This window comes from Lepidochelys kempii, chromosome 2 (genome assembly GCF_965140265.1).
Source record: "Lepidochelys kempii isolate rLepKem1 chromosome 2, rLepKem1.hap2, whole genome shotgun sequence".
Classification (NCBI taxonomy): domain Eukaryota; kingdom Metazoa; phylum Chordata; order Testudines; family Cheloniidae; genus Lepidochelys; species Lepidochelys kempii.
The window spans coordinates 204,887,788-204,910,679 of record NC_133257.1 but is presented as its reverse complement, the minus strand read 5'-3'; the positions used below and the strand labels follow the sequence as shown (position 1 = coordinate 204,910,679).

The following is a 22,892-nucleotide window of genomic DNA, read 5'->3' as shown; positions in this document are numbered from 1 at the left end:
GACAGAGAATTTTTAAAATGGTAAATTTCATGATTTCACCCATTTAAATCTGAAATTTCACAGTGTTGTAATTGTAGGGGTCCTGACGCAAAAAGGAGTTATGGGGGGGGTCATATGCTTATTGGAGGGCAGGTGCAGTACTGCTACTCTTACTTCTGCGTTGCTACTGCTGGCGCTGCCTTCAGAGCTGAGCAGCTGGAGAGTGGCAGCTGCTGGCCAGGAGCCCAACTCTGAAGGCAGAGCCACTGCCAGCAACAGCATAGAAGTAAGGGTACCATGGTATGCCGCCCAGCTCTGAAGTCAGCACAGAAGTAAGGGTGGCAATACCAAGACTCCTTAAAGTAACTTTGTGTCCCTCCTGCAACTCCCTTTTGGGTCAGAACCCCCACTTTGAGAAACACTGGTCTCCCCCCATGAAATCTGTATAGGATAAAAATCACACAAAAGACCAGATTTCACGTTCCGTGAGGTGTTTTTCATGGCCAAGAATTTAGTAGGGCCCTATTCATTCTGTACCTGTACACCTGACAGCTTGGAATCTCTAGTATGAAGTGCTTATATGTCATATAAATGCGAACAAATCAGCCTCCTCTTCTTTGTTTAGTTAGAAGAAATCAATATAAAGTGATCATAAAATTAAAGCCCAAAATAACTATTGTGAATATTAAATGTATTTGGGGTCTTATAAGACTTACTAATTAAATTTCAGGTCTTCCATTAAATCTGAGTTTTTGTTAATTTACTGACAACAATCAAGACAATTATTTATAATTCAGTAGCCACCGTCCCATCTTGCTAGGCATTGTACAAGTAAACACACAGAGGGCCCCTGCCTGAAAGAGCTTACAATCTAAGTGTAAAACATGATGCACATGGATACAAATATACAGAGAGCGCAATGTAATGAAGAGATACTGGTTAGCATGATAAGCAGTGGCCCACAGCACATCACATCAGCTGCTTCACCACTGCCAACTATTTTTGTAGGCATCACAGCAAATTGTTTTAAGGTGACAATATAATGGGCTTTGTGGATTTTTATTGAGATGGCTGATGCACAAAGGGCAGCATGGTAGAAAGCACAAACATTCGAAAGCACAAACATCCTAAATAAAACTGGCACTATTGGCAGAACATAGGTGGGAGGTCAGCATCTTCCTACTGTATAAAAAAAAGAGAGGTAAGCCAGAGAGGGCCTTAGAAATGAAGACAAGTAGTTTGTGTTTGATGGGGTGGAGAAGAGAGAGCCAGCAAACTGACACAAAGGTCTGTAATGCAGTCAAAGCAACAAACCAGGAAAGTTATCTTTGTAGCAGCATTTTAACTGGGTACATGGAACACAATGAAATTTGTCAAGGCCAGCAAGGAGGAGTTCACAGAAGTCAAGGCATGAAATGAAGGCCTGAACCAGGACCTTTAGCTGTACAGCTGGAGAAGACAGACCAAGATTTAGACACAGAACCAGACCAACGTCAATGCTCACCACTAACATAGTACCTTCCTTCTCCAAAGGATTTTACAAAAACTGAATGGTTCGGATGATCAGGAATACAACCACGCCATTAAAGCAGGGCGGACTTCCAGCGTCAGAGACACTAGAACTGGAGAAAGCAAGGCGGGTATCTTTTTAAAGTGATCATGGTGAAAGGCAGTCACATGTCGGCGTGCTATTTAACCCCTTTACTCACTCTCACACCTCAGAGGGTGGCCAGCGGGCGTGTGGCCGGGAACGAGAGCGGCTGGGCATGTGGGCGGGCAAGGGCAGACACCGCGGTCACCTGTTCGGCCGGGGCCGGTTACCCGGGAGAAGCCGGGGGGCGGGGACAGGCAGCGCCGAGCCCGCCCGCCCCCCTCACAAACACGCTGCAGGGTAACAAGAGATTCGCCCGCACCGAGCACATGGGCCCCCAGCCCCCTGCCCAGCACGGAGCGGCAGGCACGGAGCCCGACCGCGCACACGGGGCCCGGCAGCCCCCGCGCAGCCACGGGGCCTCCCCCGGAGCCTGTCACCCACGCAGGGGGCGCGCCCGGGCCGGGAATGGAGGAGGGAGGGAGGAAGGCAGGCGCCGCTTCACCGCCCTTCGCACCCACCTGCTCGCGGAGTTTAAGGAAAACCATGGCGAGGCCGCCGCACCGACCAGCCGCCGCCTCCGGCCGCCAACTGACTCCGGCTGCCCCGCCTCTTCCCAGGGGCCGATCAGCCCGTGCACAGGCCACGCCCCGCGCCCAGCCCGGGCTCCGCACCGGGCGCCGAGGGGGAAGCCGTGAGCCCTGAGGAAACAGCGCGCGCGGGGATGAGGAGGGGGAAGTCCCCCTCCTGCCCCGCCCCCTTCTGCCCCGCCCCCGCGTCGTTCTCAGAGGCAGCTTCCGGAATTAGACTCGGGCGGCCGCAAAGCAGCTCCCCAGCCACCCCCCCGGCCCGCCACTCACCATCAAGGGCGGTGCTTATTGGGCCAGGAGCAGGGGTCGGGGCGGAGTAAGGGTAGCGCCGATTGGCCCGGCCGGGGGAGCTAGCGTGTGATTGGCGAGCAGCAGCAGCGGGGGTGGGCGAGGCAGGTTCGGGGCACAGGGCGGGAGGCGAAGATACGGAGGTGGGCAGGGGAGAGGGTGACGGGCGTGGGGGGGGGGCTGAGCCTGTATCAAGAACTGTAATTACCCCCCCACCGCTTCTGCCCCTCCACCGCCTGGGGAGAAAACCCCGAAGGCGCCGGGATGGTCACTGCTGCCGCCAAATGCGGGTTCATCTCCCTCCCGCAAAGCAGCGACTCGCGGGGGAACCAGGACCCAGCCTCCGGGTGCCCCAGTGACCTTCAGCTCCTGTTCTAGCCCGTCTGGCGCCTCGCAGGGGAGCGGGTTATCATTAGGGTGACCATACGTCCCATTTGGGCTGACAGTCCCCTTTTTTAAACCCTGTCCCAGACGTCATGACTTTTTTTTTTTTTTCCTTTTTGGCAAGAATGGCCATTTGTCCCCTTTGCTCTTGCCAGTTGCACGTTGCTCTGATCAGTCGCCAAGAGCAAACAGAACAAATGCCCAGTTTTGCCAAAAAAAAGCGAGTTGTGCCCCCTTAGTGGGGGGCAGCAAATCGTTTCGGGAGGCCAGTGGTGACATGAAGTGCTGGGCAGCGGGGCTCGAGCCGCCAGCCCAGGGCAGTGCAGGGATCAGGTGGTCAGCCCCAATCCCTGTCGCATGGGGCTGGGGCAAGCAGCAACACCGGGTGGCTCGGGACAGCCCTGTGCGGAGGTACAGGCGAACGGTGATGTCATGCATCTCAGGCCAGCCCCCCACAGTGTCCCCGATTTACTTTGGTAAATATGGGCACCTTACTTGTCATAGAGTGAGGTTTAGGGTGTGGAGGTGACAACCAAGGTGCTGTCATGAGGCCAATTGGAGCCTCCTCTATGTGGGGGGGCGGGGCGGGGGTTTTATATTGCCTGGATTTTAAGGCAAAGTTTCAGAAGATATGGAAGATATTTTCCAGAAACTGTCGGAGAAGTTAAGTAATTTGAGTAGAAACCAGAACTACTTTGTGAAACTTGTATTGCAAACAACCAAATTCTAACTTGGGATTCATTTAGGGTCGGATACCAAGCTCTTTATTTATACTTAACAGCATCTCATTCCACCAGTGGCCCCATTGAGCCCAATACAACTGAGCTCCAGGTGGTCAATGAAGTAAGAAGGAGCTACTTACACTGCACTCATCAACATTGTATCTCAGCATCTTGATTAACATCTGTCATGTGTTACTTCTCTCATCCTCACCCACAAAGGGAGAAACACGTGCAATGGAATGTCCTGATTTGGTAAGGTTTTAGGGGGAAGAGCCTCTAGGCAAAAGCATAAACAAATAGCTTTGTTATTAACTATGAATTCTCAGAGTCAGTCCTAGCTTTTGCAGAGTCCTATGTTAAGATACGTAGGGTCTCTGATATGATTCTTATCTTCCAGGGGCCACAGATGCACACATACCAAAAAGGGGCTATTTTTAGGAGCTGGATATTTTTAATATATATATGTTGCTATGTATTTATGTTAAAGAAGGTCAAAGAAAGGAGTCTTGCACTTAGAAAAGAAGGTGAAAAAGTTTGTGATAGTCCTTAATTCCCAGGGGAGTTCATTCCACACTCTCAGAAAATTTCTCAGGAGCTGGTCTCTTTCTCTCACACACACACACAAGAGCTATATTCTTATTATAGTGAGTTCTATTGTGCCAGATACGCATAGTTATCAACCAGAGTCTTCATCCCAGTACTTTAGGCAGTAAAGAGAGTACTGCTTGAAATAGGACTACTGTAGTTTACACTAAGGAAATTTTAGTGCACATCAGCAAGATCCACCCATGCCAGTTACAGAGTAACAGCCGTGTTAGTCTGTATTCGCAAAAAGAAAAGGAGTACTTGTGGCACCGTAGAGACTAACCAATTTATTTGAGCATGAGCTTTCGTGAGCTACAGCTCACTTCATCGGATACATACCGTGGAAACTGCAGCAGACTTTATATACACACAGAGAATATGAAACAATACCTCCTCCCACCCCACTGTCCTGCTGGTAATAGCTTATCTAAAGTGATCATCAAGTTGGGCCATTTCCAAAACAAATCCAGGATTTCTCACCCTCCACCCCCCCACACACAAATTCACTCTCCTGCTGGTAATAGCCCATCCAAAGTGACAACTCTCTACACAATGTGCATGATAATCAAGTTGGGCCATTTCCTGCACAAATCCAGGTTCTCTCACCCCCTCACCCCCCTCCAAAAAACACACACACAAACACTATCCTGCTGGTAATAGCTCATCCAAAGTGACCACTCTCCCTACAATGTGCATGATAATCAAGGTGGGCCATTTCCAGCACAAATTCAGGTTTTCTCACCCCCCCCACCCCCATACACACACAAACTCACTCTCCTGCTGGTAATAGCTCATCCAAAGTGACCACTCTCCCTACAATGTGCATGGTAATCAAGGTGGGCCATGTCCAGCACAAATCCAGGCTTTCTCATACCCCTCCCCCCTTTTTTTTTTCCAGGGACACACACACAAACTCACTCTCCTGCTGGCAATAGCTCATCCAAACTGACCACTCTCCAAGTTTAAATCCAAGTTAAACCAGAACGTCTTGGGGGGGGGGAAACAAGGGGAAATAGGCTACCTTGCATAATGACTTAGCCACTCCCAGTCTCTATTTAAGCCTAAATTAATAGTATCCAATTTGCAAATGAATTCCAATTCAGCAGTTTCTCGCTGGAGTCTGGATTTGAAGTTTTTTTGTTTTAAGATAGCGACCTTCATGTCTGTGATTGCGTGACCAGAGAGATTGAAGTGTTCTCTGACTGGTTTATGAATGTTATAATTCTTGACATCTGATTTGTGTCCATTTATTCTTTTACGTAGAGACTGTCCAGTTTGACCAATGTACATGGCAGAGGGGCATTGCTGGCACATGATGGCATATATCACATTGGTGGATGTGCAGGTGAACGAGCCTCTGATAGTGTGGCTGATGTTATTAAGCCCTGTGATGGTGTCCCCTGAATAGATATGTGGGCACAGTTGGCAACAGGCTTTGTTGCAAGGATAAGTTCCTGGGTTAGTGGTTCTGTTGTGTGGTATGTGGTTGTTCTCTCTGGTCACGCAATCACAGACATGAAGGTCGCTATCTTAAAACAAAAAAACTTCAAATTCAGACTCCAGCGAGAAACTGCTGAATTGGAATTCATTTGCAAATTGGATACTATTAATTTAGGCTTAAATAGAGACTGGGAGTGGCTAAGTCATTATGCAAGGTAGCCTATTTCCCCTTGTTTTTTCCTACACCCCCCCACCCCAGACATTCTGGTTTAACTTGGATTTAAACTTGGAGAGTGGTCAGTTTGGATGAGCTATTGCCAGCAGGAGAGCGAGTTTGTATGTGTGTGTGTGTGTCCCTGGAAAAAAAAAAGGGGGGGGGGGTGAGAAAGCCTGAATTTGTGCTGGACATGGCCTACCTTGATTACCATGCACATTGTAGGGAGAGTGGTCACTTTGGATGAGCTATTACCAGCAGGAGAGTGAGTTTGTGTGTGTGTGTTTTTGGAGGGGGATGAGGGGGTGAGAGAACCTGGATTTGTACAGGAAATGGCCCAACTTGATTATCATGCACATTGTATAGAGAGTTGTCACTTTGGATGGGCTATTACCAGCAGGAGAGTGAATTTGTGTGTAGGGGGGTTGAGGGTGAGAAATCCTGGATTTGTTTTGGAAATGGCCCAACTTGATGATCACTTTAGATAAGTTATTACCAGCAGGACAGTGGGGTGGGAGGAGGTATTGTTTCATATTCTCTGTGTGTATATAAAGTCTGCTGCAGTTTCCACGGTATGCATCCGATGAAGTGAGCTGTAGCTCACGAAAGCTCATGCTCAAATAAATTGGTTAGTCTCTAAGGTGCCGCAAGTACTCCTTTTCTTCCATGCCAGTTAGTGCACGACACACTGGTGGGCAGTAGAATTTACATCCTTGATGTTATACGCTAAGGCACCGTGTAGATGAGACATTAGATATCCTGAGCCGAGGCCACTGAGTGCCTTAAAAATAAGAGCAGAGACTATTAACTTGATTTGAAATTCTATCGGAAGCCAGTATAGGGAACAGAGGACAGGTCTGATGTTTTTGCAATAGTCTGTGTTGCTGAGAAGACACACTACAACATTCTGTACTAGTTGGAGTTTTCTAAGAGCTGAAGGCATGATGACCAGGTATATTTCATTGTTGTAGCCAGCCAAGAAGTGATAAAGGCACAGAGGATAAAAACCAATAATTTCTAAAAGTGATTATTTTAAATGGATTTTTCTGATGAAAGTTAAATCCATTTTTTTAAAGTTGATCTAAAATTAAATTTGAAATTATGACAACCTATAGTATAGCCCAAACTTACTATAATCTATTAAAGTAATTTAAATTAAATTAAAAAACCATAGTCAAGCAGTACATGTTTGCTGCCAAAGTTTTAGAGGCAGTCAAACCATGAAACTTGTGGAAATCTCTGGCTAAGCACCTGGAATCAGAGTTTGTTGAAGTGCTAGACCAGCTTTTGAAAGCAGTAGCTGCTTCTGCAGGTGCAGAGAAAATGTTTTCTTCATTTCAATTTATCCAGTTAGTTCAGTTCAATTATTATTTTTTTCAAAGTTGATAAACCAGTCAGGAGTTGAAAAAGCAGTATAGCTTGTTTTCCTCTTGCCATCTATGAGTAAAATGAGGTGTGGAAAGATGAGATCTACTAGTTCTAATCTTGAAGGACATCATCAACAGAAAAATCAATTCAATTCACTAACTACAGATACTTTATTTAATAAAATAAGTTAATTTTAAATGCAGAACATATTTTGATAAGCTTTTTGATCTTATTTGTCCAGCACATTTAAAGTAGTCTTATTTAACTAATAAACAAACTTGAAAAGCTGTTTTTGTGCATTTTAAGTGATTACTAATGTCCATCCAACTGCAGCTTGACAAGTCATGAGTTAAAAATTATTCATTGTCTAGTAATTAAATATTATTTACCATTTTCTGACATAAAAATTTGTGTAAGGATTATAATTATTCGCAAATCAACATGCTCTAATGGTTACCAATCAATGACAATTCACCTTTCTTTAGCAAAATAACTACAAAACTAAACAAATGCAAAACAAGATTAAAATCAATTTAAATCAAGGTTTTCTACTTAACTGATTTAAATCAATTTTGAATTAGAGGCCAGATCATCATCCACCAAGAAGGGATGAAGTTTCCTAGCCAAGCATGACAGTGTCAATGAGGAACCCAAGAATATTCCTAAACTACAGACAGAGTAGTTGACCAATTGTGGATGCATAGCTTCAACCAAAGGAGACTGTACTGTGGCTGTAAACTCTTTAAAATGCTTTCCTCTTCCCACCAGCATCAGTTCTGTCTTACTTAGGTTCAGCTTCAGACACCTTTTCTTCATCCAGCAGCTGATCTCATCCAGGCACTGGGCCATCATGGTGATATTAGTGTGGTTGTATGTGGTGAAGGATAGATAGAACTGTGTAGCACTTGAATCCTTATTGTCTGACTAGTTCACCTAGTGAATGCATGTAGGTTTTATGTAATGTAACTTATTAACCCATAGAAAAGTGGCACTAAAACGGGTATTAGGAAGCGTTGCAAATCTCTCTGAATACGTCTAATAAAAGGGGAAAGAGAAAGAGAGGTTTTCAGGTACTAACAAAATACTGAGATGGGAATATCCATACAAAAAGGCATATAAGGAAGACAGTTCTCTTCCTAAATGGAAAAAAGTTCTTTCACAATACATGAAATTCACCGTTGGGCACAGGTACTAAAATTATTGCATTTCTTTCATCAGAAACACAAACACAAAAGTCTTTAGAAAACTAAACATAAAAATTGCAAAACTGGTCCTGGAAACACCTATATGCTTAAATTTAAGTAAATGTGTAGTTAATGGGACATACATAAGCGTTTGCAGGATTGTGGCATTATACATATTATATTATATACACATATGCATACATAATACATATATACACACAGACAAAATACAAATTTACATGTAGATCAACTTCAAATGCAGGTCTATTACATATTTTTCATTAATTAATGTTATACACTTTTCTTATTATTATAAACAATAGTTTCAAGAAATAGTTCTTAGTACTTTAACAAAAATATAGGTTTCAGAGTAGCAGCCATGTTAGTCTGTATTCGCAAAAAGAAAAGGAGTACTAGTGGCACCTAAGACACTAACCAATTTATTTGAGCATAAGCTGTCGTGAGCTACAGCTCACTTCATCGGATGCATTCAGTGGAAAATACAGTGAGGAGATTTATATACATACAGAACATGAAAAAATGGGTGTTATCATACACACTGTAAGGAGAGTGATCACTTAAGATGAGCTCTTACCAGCAGGAGAGCGGGGGAGGGGGGAGGAGAAAACCTTTTGTAGTGATAATCAAGGTGGGCCATTTCCAGCAGTTAACAGGAATGTCCGAGGAGCAGTGCGGGGTGGGAGAAATAAACAAGGGGAAATAGCTTTACTTTGTGTAATGACACATCCACTCCCAGTCTCTATTCAAGCCTAAGTTAATTGTATCCAGTTTGCAAATTAATTCCAATTCAGCAGTCTCTCATTGGAGTCTGTTTTTGAAGTCTTTTTGTTCTAATATTGCGACCTTTAGGTCTGAAGTCGAGTGACCAGAGAGATTGAAGTGTTCTCTGACTGGTTTATGAATGTTATAATTCTTGACATCTGATTTGTGTCCGTATATTCTTTTACGTAGAGACTGTCCAGTTTGACCAATGTACATGGCAGAGGGGCATTGCTGGCACATGATGGCATATATCACATTGGTAGATGTGCAGGTGAATGAGCTTCTGATAGTGTGGCTGATGTGATTAGGCCCTATGATGGTATCCCCTGAATAAATATGTAGACACAGTTGGCAACGGGCTTTGTTGCAAGGATAGGTTCCTGGGTTAGTGGTTCTGTTGTGTGGTGTGTGGTTGCTGGTGAGTATTTGCTTCAGGTTGCGGGGCTGTCTGTAGGCAAGGACTGGCCTGTCTCCCAAGATTTGTGAGAGTCATGGGTCATCCTTCTGGATAGGTTGTAGATCCTTGATGATGCGTTGGAGAGGTTTTAGTTGGGGCTGAAGGTGATGGCTAGTGGCATTCTGTTATTATCTTTGTTGGGCCTGTCCTGTAGTAGGTGACTTCTGGGTACTCTTCTGGCTCTGTCAATTTGTTTCTTCACTTCAGCAGGTGGGTACTGTAGTTGTAAGAATCCTTGATAGAGATCTTGTAGGTGTTTTTCTCTGTCTGAGGGGTTGGAGCAAATGTGGTTGTATTGTAGAGCTTGGCTGTAGACGATGGATCGTGTGGTGTGGTCTGGGTGAAAGCTGGAGGCATGTAGGTAGGAATAGCAGTCAGTAGGTTTCCGGTATAGGGTGGTGTGTGGATCTCTTGTGTGGACTGGTCCAGGCTGAGGTTGATGTTCGGATGGAAATTGTTGAAATCATGGTGGAATTCCTCAAGGGCTTCTTTTCCATGGGTCCAGATAATGAAGATGTCATAAATGTAGCGCAAGTAGAGTAGCGATATTAGGGGACGAGAGCTGAGGAAGCGTTGTTCTAAGTCAGCCATAAAAATGTTGGCATACTGTAGGGCCATGCGGGTACCCATAGCAGTGCCGCTGATTTGAAGGTATACATTGTCCCCAAATGTGAAATAGTTATGGGTGAGGACAAACTCACAAAGTTCAGCCACGAGGTTTGCCGTGACATTATCAGGGATACTGTTCCTGATGGCTTGTAGTCCATCTTTGTGTGGAATGTTGGTGTAGAGGGCTTCTACATCCATAGTGGCCAGGATAACATTCATAAACCAGTCAGAGAACACTTCAATCTCTCTGGTCACTCGACTTCAGACCTAAAGGTCGCAATATTAGAACAAAAAGACTTCAAAAACAGACTACAACGAGAGACTGCTGAATTGGAATTAATTTGCAAACTGGATACAATTAACTTAGGCTTGAATAGAGACTGGGAGTGGATGTGTCATTACACAAAGTAAAACTATTTCCCCTTGTTTATTTCTCCCACCCCCCACTGCTCCTTGGACTTTCCTGTTAACTGCTGGAAATGGCCCACCTTGATTATCACTACAAAAGGTTTTCTCCCCCCCTCGCCCCCCCCCCCCCCGCCCCGGTTCTCCTGCTGGTAATAGCTCATCTTAAGTGATCACTCTCCTTACAGTGTGTATGATAACACCCATTTTTTCATGTTCTGTATGTATATAAATCTCCTCACTGTATCTTCCACTGAATGCATCCGATGAAGTGAGCTGTAGCTCACGAAAGCTTATGCTCAAATAAATTGGTTAGTCTCTAAGGTGCCACTAGTACTCTTTTTCTTTTAACAAAAATATAGAATTTGATAAATACTTTAATGTTTCCCTCTTGACAGTATCACTTAAAAATAAAATATTTTGATTCTCAAATAAAAAAAACCCTAGAAATAATACATAGAAAATCTCAAAATTGCATAGATCAGAGTTAAGGTGGTTGTGAGGAAATAAGCATTTCTTGTTTGTTATGCAGACATCATACAATTTAGGTCAGCCTAAACTATATATTATTTTTTATTTTTAAGTGCTTTGGTTTTGTAAATGATATGGTAGATAACTATACTGTTGTCTCTTAGCAACCTTAACAGGTTTTTGAAAGTGCTTTGGATTTGAAGTATATATAACATAAGAAACAGTGGCACTGATAACATTAAGATTTTTGAATCCACAAAAGTTAGAAAATTCCACAACACCCTTATAAAACCAATTTTGTAAAGAGCAATGCAGCACACCTAAGGGCACGCTTTTAGCTGTGTGCGCAAGGATCAGACTACATGGCTCCCATTCATGTTAATGTTAAATCTCCATGCTGAAATCTTACCCCATGATATGTAATATTATCCATTGTTTTTGAAACAGGACCATATGTGCTGCAATTGAAAGACATAAGGGGCCTGAATGTATAAAGATTCTGTAGAAGCCTCATGTATGAGATATTTTGTGAGTTTGTCTGTACTATATTATTTTAACAGTTTTTGTGATTGGTTTCATTTGTTGACAATAGTGCACCTTTTCAAAGGATTTTAAAGCACTGCATAAACATTACTTATACCTGGCAAAAAACCTGCACAATAGGTATTTATTATTTTTATACTTTTTAGATGACTAAACAAGCACAGAAAGTTTAAGTGACTTACACAAGGTGTGTCACTGACAGAGCTAGGAATACAATCTAATAAGACCTGATTTCAAGTGCCTTGTTCCAACCACTAGACTATCCCCCTGTATCTAAGCAGGACGGATTTCATTTTTGCACAGAGTGGAATGGATCTGAAATCAATGAAACTTTATAATCTCATATCACAGGTGCATACATCACTGCAATACTATATGAGCATTTGCAGGAATCTAATCTTCCAGTGTAAATCATTCTAATTTTATAACAGCATCATCACAAGGTTTTCATACAAGTGCTTTGAAATACTTTGTCAAAATCCAACACAAGTTTTGTAACTCTGGCTCTACCAATTTGTTTTTGAATAATTTGACCTTCATGCTTTCTAGTTGTAATGGAACTGTAATGGATACCATAATGGCGTCATCTATCTGACCTAGTCTATCATCTAAAGTGCCTATCAAAATAGAACATAGGTGCTCTTCAGTCCAGTTTCATCCCTAGACTGGTGCAGGGACAGAAAGTGGTGGCTTGTGCCTTCCTTATTCAAGGAGCCAGTTCAACACCTAGAGGAAGCTAGGGCAACCCTGAGGGCCCTTTGCACTACTTTAGCTGGTGCAAAGGGGCTGCCACACAGGCACGAGTTCCCTTGATAGTCTCTCCATAGTCTTGCATCATCTACAAGGAAATTCCTCTTTCCAATAAAGATGAGAGAAAAGTGTGAAGACAGAGAGAGAAATCAGCAATGAACAATGGCATCATCTGCATTTTGGTGCAGAAGATGGTGTTAGATGTTTGAAATACAAGCTGAACAAAGCAAATACTACCAGGCTACTGGCAGATCCAACAGTAAAAGGCATATGTGACAATAGGGCCAGATTGTTTTACAACAGTAACTTTGTTCTAGTTTCAACTTTCTTGGTAGAAATTTTGTTTACTTTTCTGGTTTCAGTTACAGATGATGTTTTTTCTCCATAGTGTGAAATTCACTCTTGTTCAGAGGGCCAGCACAAGATCTCATTGGGTCTACAAGGGATACATAAACATTCTGCTGGACTTCAGCACAGGGAGAATTTCCTCCATAAAGCTAGTGCAACATTAGCTAGAAAAAGTTGCAAATCTCATTTGGGACTCTGATAATAAAAGGTTTTTTACACTTCCATATATACTTACTACTAACTAGCTGTAAAATCAAAATTATTCCTAGGAATCCAATTAATAATTACCAGAGCGAAAACAAGCCATTGAGCTCACTGGGTGGCGGGGAGGACATCTAAGCGCTTGTCTACACTTAAAGTGCTACAGCTGCGCTACAGTAGCACTTCAGTGAAGACACTACCTATGCCCATAGGAGCGCTTCTTCCCTCGGTTTAGGGTCTCCAGCTCCACAAGAAGCAGTAACTAGGTGGATGGAAAAATTCTCCTGGCTACACTGGGTGTTAGGTTGGTTTAACACATCACTTAGGGGTGTGGATTTTTCACATCTCCAAGTAACATAGGTATGCTGACCTAATTTCCTAATGTAGACCAGGACTAAGACATAATAACGGTTAGAATTTGGCACCTTGTTTGCACCATTTCCCTCAAATATATCTAACAACTTAGACATCATGAATATAAGTACTGTATATATAAAGACCCAAACTTTCATATGAGTTTGCCTTTAATCTGTATTCATAGGCAAATATCTTGAAAATGGCTTTCTTGCCCTGCCCAATGTAACACATAATGGTCTCTTTACCAAACAAGCTGAAAAAAAAAAAAAAAAAAGCAAACCTTGTGGGCTGTAATCTTGAAAACTAAATATTTTCAGGCTGGCTCAGTACTTGGAATGGAGGCACCAAAACAGTGGGTGCTACATTACATGGTTATAGTGAATCAGCAGGTGACCTTCTTCCCACTTAGGAAGAAATTCACCTCTGTGTGGAGTAGCAGTTCTCAACCGGGAGTCTGCGGCCCCCCCTGCGATCTGTGAGCCCTTTCAGGGGGGCCGCAGGGCCCCATGGCTGAAACCGAGTGCCCCAAATCCTGGTGCTGAAGTCGACGCTTCCTCTCCAGAGCTGGGAGCGGTGTGGGGCTGATGCCAGTGTAGCAGAGCACTTTGTGCAGGGGGCTGAAGCCAGGATCGCCAGAGAGCCCCACCCCCCGCTGAAGCTGGGAGCCACAATGGGAAGCCCCCACTGCCCACACACAGCCCCTATCTACCTGCTGCCTCCACCCCAAGCTACTCCCCTCCGGCACAAAGCCACTCGTTATCCCCTCCCTACACCCTGAGCAATTTTCAAACTTTTTGAATTGAGTTCCTGCTTTGGGTTATATTTTGTGGTTGTGTCCCCCCACAGCCCAAACAGGCTGGGTGGCCTCCTGAGTGAGTCAGGGGGTGGAGATGGTGCTCCCTCTCTGGACCCTGCTGTGCGGAGCTGGCTCAAGCCCCACCAGCCCTTGCCCCCCCAACCCCAAATAGAAGTAAAACTATGCCTATGCCCAAGGATCCCCCCGCCCCGGAGCCAGCAGTGTATTAATGCCTAGGCTGACAAGGCCTAGGCCTAGAGCGGCAAATTTGCAGGGGCGGCAAATTTATAATAGCAGCCAGAGGCTGCTTCTCCCAGCGTTCCCCCCTTTCCCCCCTCCTTCGCGAATTTGTTTCGCGCACAAGCACTGGCAGGAAGCGGGGAGAAGCAGGACCCAGCAGCGTGCTCAGGGGAGGAGGAGCAGAGGTGAGCTGGAGTGGGGAGCTGCTGGGGGGGGTGGCAACCATTTTAGGGCCATGGGGCGGCAAAATCATTAATCCGCCACTGCCCAGAGCCCTGATTTTACCCCAACCTCCGGTAGGCCCTGGAGTTTTTATAGCCAGTTGAGGGGGGCCTCAGCAAGAAAAAGGTTGAGAACCCCTGTGTTAGAACACTTTATGGCCAAGTAAATGTCACCTGCAGGTTCAGCTGCATGTGCACTATTGCGTACTTTTTGTATTTTCCTTTAGAGGTGGCTTGATTTCAGTTGTGGACAAAGTGATTCCTATTTATAGTTTGTAAATTAGTTTATAAAGCACTTTGGGATCCTTTGGGATGATGAGCACTGTGAGCCTAATTTGTAGAGGGGATGAGTGCCCAGAAATCCAGTTGTGCACAGGAGCTGCAGGTGCTCAGCCCCCCGCCCGAAAATTAGCCCTTATATGGATGTAATACAGTATTACTAACAGGAAGAAATGAAGGTCAATTTGTCACCGAGCTACTGTAGTAACAGATGCAATGGAAATGTGGACAGATGTCTCATGTTTTAAAGGAATGGTGTAAAGATGAACAAAACCTTATGTTATACAAAATACACAGCTGAATGGGCTCATATTGAGAAATATGGTTACAACTTTTTATTTTTAAAAATACATTTACAGGTTGCTGAAATCGCTACTGTCAAGGTCCACTTCACTTCCCACACATGAAATCCAAGCACCCAATGGACTGGTTCTGTAAGTATTTCTACACTTCAGTAGTGGAACTGGAAATCTACCTCTGAGAAAAAGGTAAGTAAACTTTTTGTTTCCTCTTTCATATTTTACCTCCTAAAATGAGAACATTATCTAAGCACAGCTTAGAAACACATATTTTGAAAAATGTAATTTACTCACATTTTATGTTAATTTCTTGCTGCTGTTAACTGAAATACAATCTCATAAAGGAAATTCACCTTTTTAAAAATCTGACTTTTCTCTGATTAGAAATATTTATGAATACCTTTAATAATTTATGTATGCCTAGAGCCACATAGATATATGTAAACTCTTCTCAGATAAATACTTTTATCATCTTAAGAGATAAAGAGCTTGAGGCAGAAGACAGGAATGTGTTGTATATACGTCTCTGTGGTGAATATATTTGTCAACTGAGTGCCATTACGATGAATTTCAGGGAAGATGAAAAGCATTTCCATGACAGTGAAAAATTTGTAACTCAAAGAAGCAAGAACGAAGCAAATAGTTTGTATTTATCTTTGCATCTTAATAGACAACCTTATTCCTGTTTTTATCTTGTTTTCTTCATTCTCACACTAAGGTGTTTTCACTTGTATGAAATATTAACAAGAAGAGGAATTCAATTAGAAAGGCGTGGCATCCTTGTCATTCACAGTTGGCTACAGAAACTTTAGTCAGATGCATTTCACTTGTACTGATTTTACCCTTTGTTTTGATCAGAGAGCCAAGAGAGACAGGAAGAACTTATCTAAATATCAAAAATTTTACTATTAATTATGATTTAATAAATGATAATCTCACCTCTCCCCTTGTAACACACTATCACACTTGAGATCACAAAGATCATTGACTCAATGGGCACAAGATTGAGCCCTAAATGAGAGGGAGTTGCTGGCAGTGTGTTCCCTGTGAAGGGTCCTTGATTTTGGAATTTGCGTCCCACCTTGGTCTGCCAGAGCCTGGGTTTGTTCACTTACTGGGCATGCTACAAAGCCCATATTTTCTTAAACTTTGAGGGGTTGGGCTGAGACATGATTATAGTGATGAGTGAGGTATAGAACCCTATATAGAATAGAACAGTGATTAAATTCATAGTCAGTGATTTTTTTACTTTGGGTGGTTTAATCTGTGGGCTAAATGCACAGAACATACGATGGGTGCCTCTAGCTACATAGGTCCCCATCTATTATATATGAATTTAAATAAATAAATATTACAGCAGTGCCCAGGATTGGAGTCTCGTTATTCTGGGCACTGCACAATCATAAAAGGAATGACAGCTCCTGCCTCAGAGAGTTTACAACAATACAACACTAAGCCATATATTAACTTCTACAAGAAAGATAAGAGCCCTACCACATAAAATGCAAGTTATGGCAGTATTATTCTAGTATACCAGAAAAAAGCTTTATCTTGTGTACTTTTTGCAGAAGTTAGGACCCCTTGCAGTATAACATTGTTCTCTATTTTGTAGGTAACTGTAGGACATCCTAAGAATTTGTTTAGTCGTGTTTAGGTCCACACACATTTTTAGCATGATGTTTTATATATTTTGTAACTTTTTTTAAAAAATGAAAATGTACTTTCAGAAAATAACTTATGAATCTGACAGCATAGGAATGAGAGTAATTAAAATAATTTACTGCAGATGTTAACACAAAATATTCCCTAAAGTACTGGATGTAGAGTTCTACATTGCTGTAAGGTCACTTGGCTAAATTGAAACTTACATATACTGAGAGAGCATAATGAAACTGAAAAGCTGGAACCAGTCCCTAGCACATATTTTGACAGTGGTTACTTACAAGCTATTGGCCTGTACAGCACAATATTGACTTATAGGAACACACACACACACACACACACACACAAAAGAAGCAGAACAACATCCCCACAACTTGAAAATGCTCTAAAATGCATTTGTTTTCCAAAAATCCATACTTTTCAGGTTTGTACGATATACCAAATCTGAATGTGCAGGCTTTCAAGATTTATGTGATAGAATCAAATTCTATTTTTAATCATAGACGTTCTCTTGTAGTAATACTAGGTTATAAAATCAACACACTGTGAAAAATTAATCTGTGGAAAGACTTGATCACCATAAGCCCTGTTGTGTAAACAGTACTATATAGCCGCCTCATCTTATCTGAAGTATGATTAAGGAAATGTAAAAAAAAAAATCTTACCGCTATAATGTTTGGTATGGCATTGGATTGTGCGCACAATTTTGACATCTTTATTAATTATTATTATTATTGCTTGTATTACTATAACCCCTTAGTCATGGACCAGAACTCCACTGTGCTAGGTGCTGTACAAACACAGAACAAAAACTATGGTACCTGCCTGAGAGACCTTACAATCTAAGCATGAGACTAGAGACAACTAGTGGATAAAGATTGGGGAAGTACAAGAAAACAATGAGAGAATATTTGTCGTGGTAATAGGCCATGGTCTATTGTCATGTTTTTTGTAGGCATCACAGAAAAGGAGAGTATTAAGAAGGGATTTGAAGGAGGATAATGAAGTGCCTTTGCAGATATTTATGTGGAGCATCTCCCAAGTGTGAGGGACAGCATGGGAGAAAGCATGAAGGTGCTTGTTTCAGATTTTTATAAGTGGGTGATGGAGACTCTATTGTCAATATAGTACTGCAAGGTTACACCTTTACCTAATTGCTGAGGGGCATGTTGGGGATGTTGTCCAGCAGAGGGAGGTAATTAGATCTCAAAAACTGCCCCGCTGATGTAGTGCTGGACAGTGAGAAAGCCAGGATTAGCCATTGCTAGACCATGAATGACTGAGACAGAAAGCTAAAAGATGTGATCAGGTTATTTTCTGATTTTTCCATTCTTACCTATACGTTTGTACCTGTTTAGATGAATTATAAGGCTAGGCATGCTTTGATTAGGGCTGTCGATTAATCGCAGTTAACTCACACGATTAACTCAAAAAAAATAATTGCAATTAAAAAAATTAATCCCAATTGATTGCACTGTTAAACAATAGAATACCAATTGAAATTTATTAAATAGTTTGTATGTTTTACTACATTTTCATATATATTGTATTCTGTTTTGTAATTGAAATCAAAGTGTATTTTTATTACAAATATTTGTACTGTAAAAGATAAACAAAATAGTACTTTTCAATTCACCTCATACAAGTACTATAGTGCAATCTTTTTGTCATGAAAGTGCAACTTACAAATGTAGATTTTTTTTGTTACAAAACTTCACTCAAAACCAAAACAATGTAAAACTTCAGAGCCTACAAATCCACTCAGTCCTACTTCTTATTCAGCCAATCACTAAGACAAACAAGTTTGTTTACATTTACTGGAGATAATGCTGTCCTCTTATTTACAATGTCACCAGAAAGTAAGAACAGTTATTTGCATGGCACTTTTGTAGCCGGCATTGCTAGGTATTTACATGCCAGATATGCTAAACATTTGTATGCCCCTTCATGCTTCGGCCACCATAGCAGAGGACATGCTTCCATGCAGATGACGCTCGTTAAAAAAAAAATGTGTTCATTAAATTTGTGACTGAACTCCTTGGGGGAGAATTGTATGTCCCCTGCTCTGTTTTACCCACATTCTGCCATATGATGTTATAGCAGTCTCGACCCAGCACATGTTGTTCATTTTAACAACACTTTCACTGCAGATTTCACAAAATGCAAAGAAGGTACCAATATGAGATTTCTAAAGATAGCTACAGCACTTGACCCAAGGTTTAAGAATCTGAAGTACCTTCCAAAATCTGAGAGGGATGAGCTGTGGAACATGCTTTCAGAAGTCTTAAAAGAGTAACACTCCAATGCAGAAACTACAGAACCCGAACCACCAAAAAAGAAAATCAAACTTCTGCTGGTGGTATCTGACTCAGATGAAGAAAGTGAACATGTGTTAGGGTGACCAGATGTCCCAATTTTATAGGGACAGTCCCGATATTTGGGGCTTTTTCTTATATAGGCTCTTGTTACCCCCCCACCCTCTGTCCCGATTTTTCACACTTGCTGGTGGTCACCCTAATATGCATCAGTCCGCACTGCTTTGATCATTATCTAGTAGAACCCATTCTCAGCATCTACGCATGTCCCCTGGAATGGTGGCTGAACCATGAAGGGATATATGAATCTTGAGCACACCTGGCACGTAAATATCTTGTGACACTGGCTACAACAGTGCCATGTGAACAGCTGTTCTCACTTTCAGGTGATGTAAACAAGCGGGCAGCATTAGCTCCCACAGATGTAAACAAACATGTTTATCTGAGCGATTGGCTGAATATGAAGTAGGACTGGGTGGATTTGTAAGCTCTAAAATTTTACATTGTTTTATTTTTGAATGCAGGGGTTTTTTGTATATAATTCTACATTTGTAAGTTCAACGTTCACAATAAAGAGATTGCACTGCAGTATTTGTATTAGGTGAACTGAAAAATAATATTTCTTTTGTTTTTTTACAGTGCAAATACTTGTAATCAATAATAAATGTAAAGGGAGCACTGTACACTTTGTATTCTGTGTTATAATTGAAATCAATATATTTGAAAATGTAGAAAACACCCAAAAATATTTAAATAAATGGCATTCTATTATTGTTTAATAGTGCGATTAATCACAATTAATTTTTTAAATCGCTTGACAGCCCTAGTTTTGATATGATTTTTTTCTCTGTTTCTAATAAAGTGTTCTTCAATAAGATTCAGACAGTCTTACAGGATGAAATCCTGGTCCCATTGAAGTCAGTGGGAGTTTTTTGCCATTGACTTCAATGGGGCCAGGATTTCACCCAAATTGTTTTGTAAAGGAAATTCATGCACTCTTGTCCCACAAGAGGGAAAGTAACCTTCAGCCTCCAAGGAAAAAGAATAAGATTAACTCTGCTCAGAATCCTAGGTCAGGGGGCATGATTGAAAAGGCTTATCCAATCACATGCAAATAGTATCCGAGCTGTGGTTGGCACAATGTACCAGGAACACCTATAAACCACAGAAAAGAACTGACTTTAAAATTTCCAAGATAACAGAAATATACAAACTCAAATTCCTTTTACAATATTTAAACATTTTATTAAAGCTAATGTTTAAAATCAAATTTACACAAGTTAAGAAGGAAGCTACTGTACATTTGGGGGCAGGCTTGAGTTATTAGAGGTTACAAGTATCGGTTACAAGGTTCACAAGATACATTCATAGTACATAACCAGCATAGACCCCCATTGGGGTGCAGGAGTTTTTAAAGTGTCAGTGAATAAGTGATCTCGGGTATGCCACCCATAGAATGTATTATAATGCCATTATATAAATCCATGGCATGCCTACACCTTGAATGCATGCAGTTCTTCTTGCTCCATATCAAAAAAGATATATTAGAATTGGAAAAGGTACAGAGAAGGGCAACAAAAATGATTAAGGGTGTGGAACAGTTTCCATATGAGGTGAGATTAAAAAACTTGGGACTTTTCAGCTTGGAAAAGAGACAGCTAAGGGGGGATATGATAGAGGTCTATAAAATCATGAATGATGTGGAGAAAATTAATAAGGAAGTGTTATTTACTCCTTCACATAACACAAGATCCAGGGTCTCCCAATTAAATTAATAGGAGGCAGGTTTAAAAAACAAACAAAAAAAATGAAGTATTTCTTCACATAATGCACAATCAACCTATGGAACTCATTGCCAGGGGATGTTGTGAAAGCCAAAACTATAATGGGGTTCAAAAAAGAATTTGATAAATTCATAAAGGATAGTTCCATCAATGGCTATTAGCTAAGATGGTCAGGGATGCAACCCCATGCTCTACGTGTCCCTAAACCTCTGACTGCCAGAAACTGGGAGTGGATGACAGGGGATGAGTCACTTGATAATTGCCCTGTGCTGTTCCTTCTCTCTGAAGCACCTGGCATTGGCCATTGTCGAAAGACAGGATACTGGGCTAGTTGTACCACTGGTCTGATGCAGTATGGCTGTTATGTAAAACATAATATGTTTCCTTGAAAGCATGCAGGAAGGTTATATTAATCACATCACAAATTTCTTATGTATATTTAGTCCTTATGTCTTTACTCTGGAACTTGTCTGCTTCTGTTCTGTTCAGGATTTTTAAATTCCATACTGAAACTATGCAAGAGAGATGAGAAAGCACTGAAGGTAGGAGACCCTGGAACAAAAGTGAAAATGATCACTATCAGAAGTAAATTGTAGTTTACTATTTTTACTCATTTTGAAAGAAATACAAAGCAAAAGTAGGGATTTGTTATTTTAGTTTAATTTAAAGAAGACGGACTATTCTATTTGTATTCACTTTGAACATGAACAGTGCCATTTTCAAGTATTCTTATTCATTCTAATCATTCTCCCACAAGAAGTATCAATAATCATTATTACTTTACAGCACCAAAAAGCTCGCTCTGCACCACACAAAACTCCATATCAGAAGACATTGGGGCAGTTTCCCTTCTGTGCCCAGCTTCCTGGCAGCAACATAAGGAAGGAAGCTTAGGGGACTCCCAATTTTTCTGCCCCAGCCCAGACCCCTGTGTAAGTTGGAAAGGCCTTGGTGCTGCTGCTCTAAGGTCTTATCTACACTGGAGTTTTAGCCACAGATGTAGCTACACTGGTGAAAATTTGCATATTCTTCCAGATCAAGGATAAGTTGAAATAAAGGTAGTGAGAGAGCCCATCAGCATGAGACAAATCCAGACCCGTGACATGAGGAAGAGCTCTGTGTAAGCTCAAAAGCTTGTCTCCTTCACCAACACAGTTTGATTCAATAAAAGATATTACCTCACCCATCTTGTCTTTCTAAAATCCAGCACCAATGTCACAGCTGCAATGCCCCATTGCTTGAGGGTAGATGTGTGTGTAAAGACATATAGTGGGGAACCCGTAGCACAATCAAAATGTTCAATATTTCTGCTATTCCATGTCACATAAAACAAACCATTTAAAAGTCTCTTTTTAAGAAAAGAAAAGGGGATCAGATTTTGCAATCTCTTACAGCATCTTTGCACTTGCTTCACAGTGCAAAGTTGCCCAATCATTGGAAAATTATTCCTATATAAAGAAATCCACCAGTGATGTGGAGTCCCCAATTTAAGGGGCATGTCCAGGGGAAAGGGAGTACAGCTGGGATATTCCCCTACCCCACAATCACAAGCTGTGAGAACAACCGCCAGGAACTATTAGAAATGTGCAATTTAAAGAGACTTTCAAGCTGCTGTGAATGATGAGACTGTCCTTGATGCTAGGCAACCCAAGGATCATACACTGTCACAGAGGTGGTCTAAGATCACCTTGATCCCTATACTCTAATCTCACACTGAGGGCATCTCGGCAGTAGTGGAGAATCTGGCAGTCTTGAAATTTATTGCAAAACATTGGTGAGCAATGTTTTTTAAAATCCAAGAAAATGTCTGTTAAAATAGAATCATAGAATAACAGAGTTGGAAGGGACCTCTGGAGGCCATCTAGTCCAACCCCCTGCCCAGAGCAGGACCAATCCCCAACTAAATCATCCCAGCCAGGGCTTTGTCAAGCCTGACCTTAAAAACTTCTAAGGAAGGGGATTCCACCACCTCCCTAGGTAACGCATTCCAGTGTTTCACCACCCTCCTAGTGAAAAAGTTTTTCTTA

The 22,892-nt window shown here is 41.9% G+C and overlaps 1 protein-coding gene across 2 annotated transcripts in view; it reads right to left on the bottom strand.

Annotated features, from left to right (window-relative positions):
• Positions 1 to 2,337, bottom strand: part of ANKRD28 (ankyrin repeat domain 28) — a 227,303-nt gene extending 224,966 nt beyond the window's left edge. For both annotated transcript variants that reach the window (XM_073333566.1, XM_073333567.1), the window contains exon 1: positions 2,092 to 2,337. In XM_073333566.1, coding sequence (XP_073189667.1) covers positions 2,092 to 2,118 — 27 coding nt within the window. In that variant the 5' untranslated portion in view covers positions 2,119 to 2,337. The remainder of the gene's footprint in view (positions 1 to 2,091) is intronic.
• Positions 2,338 to 22,892: the final 20,555 nt, after the last annotated feature.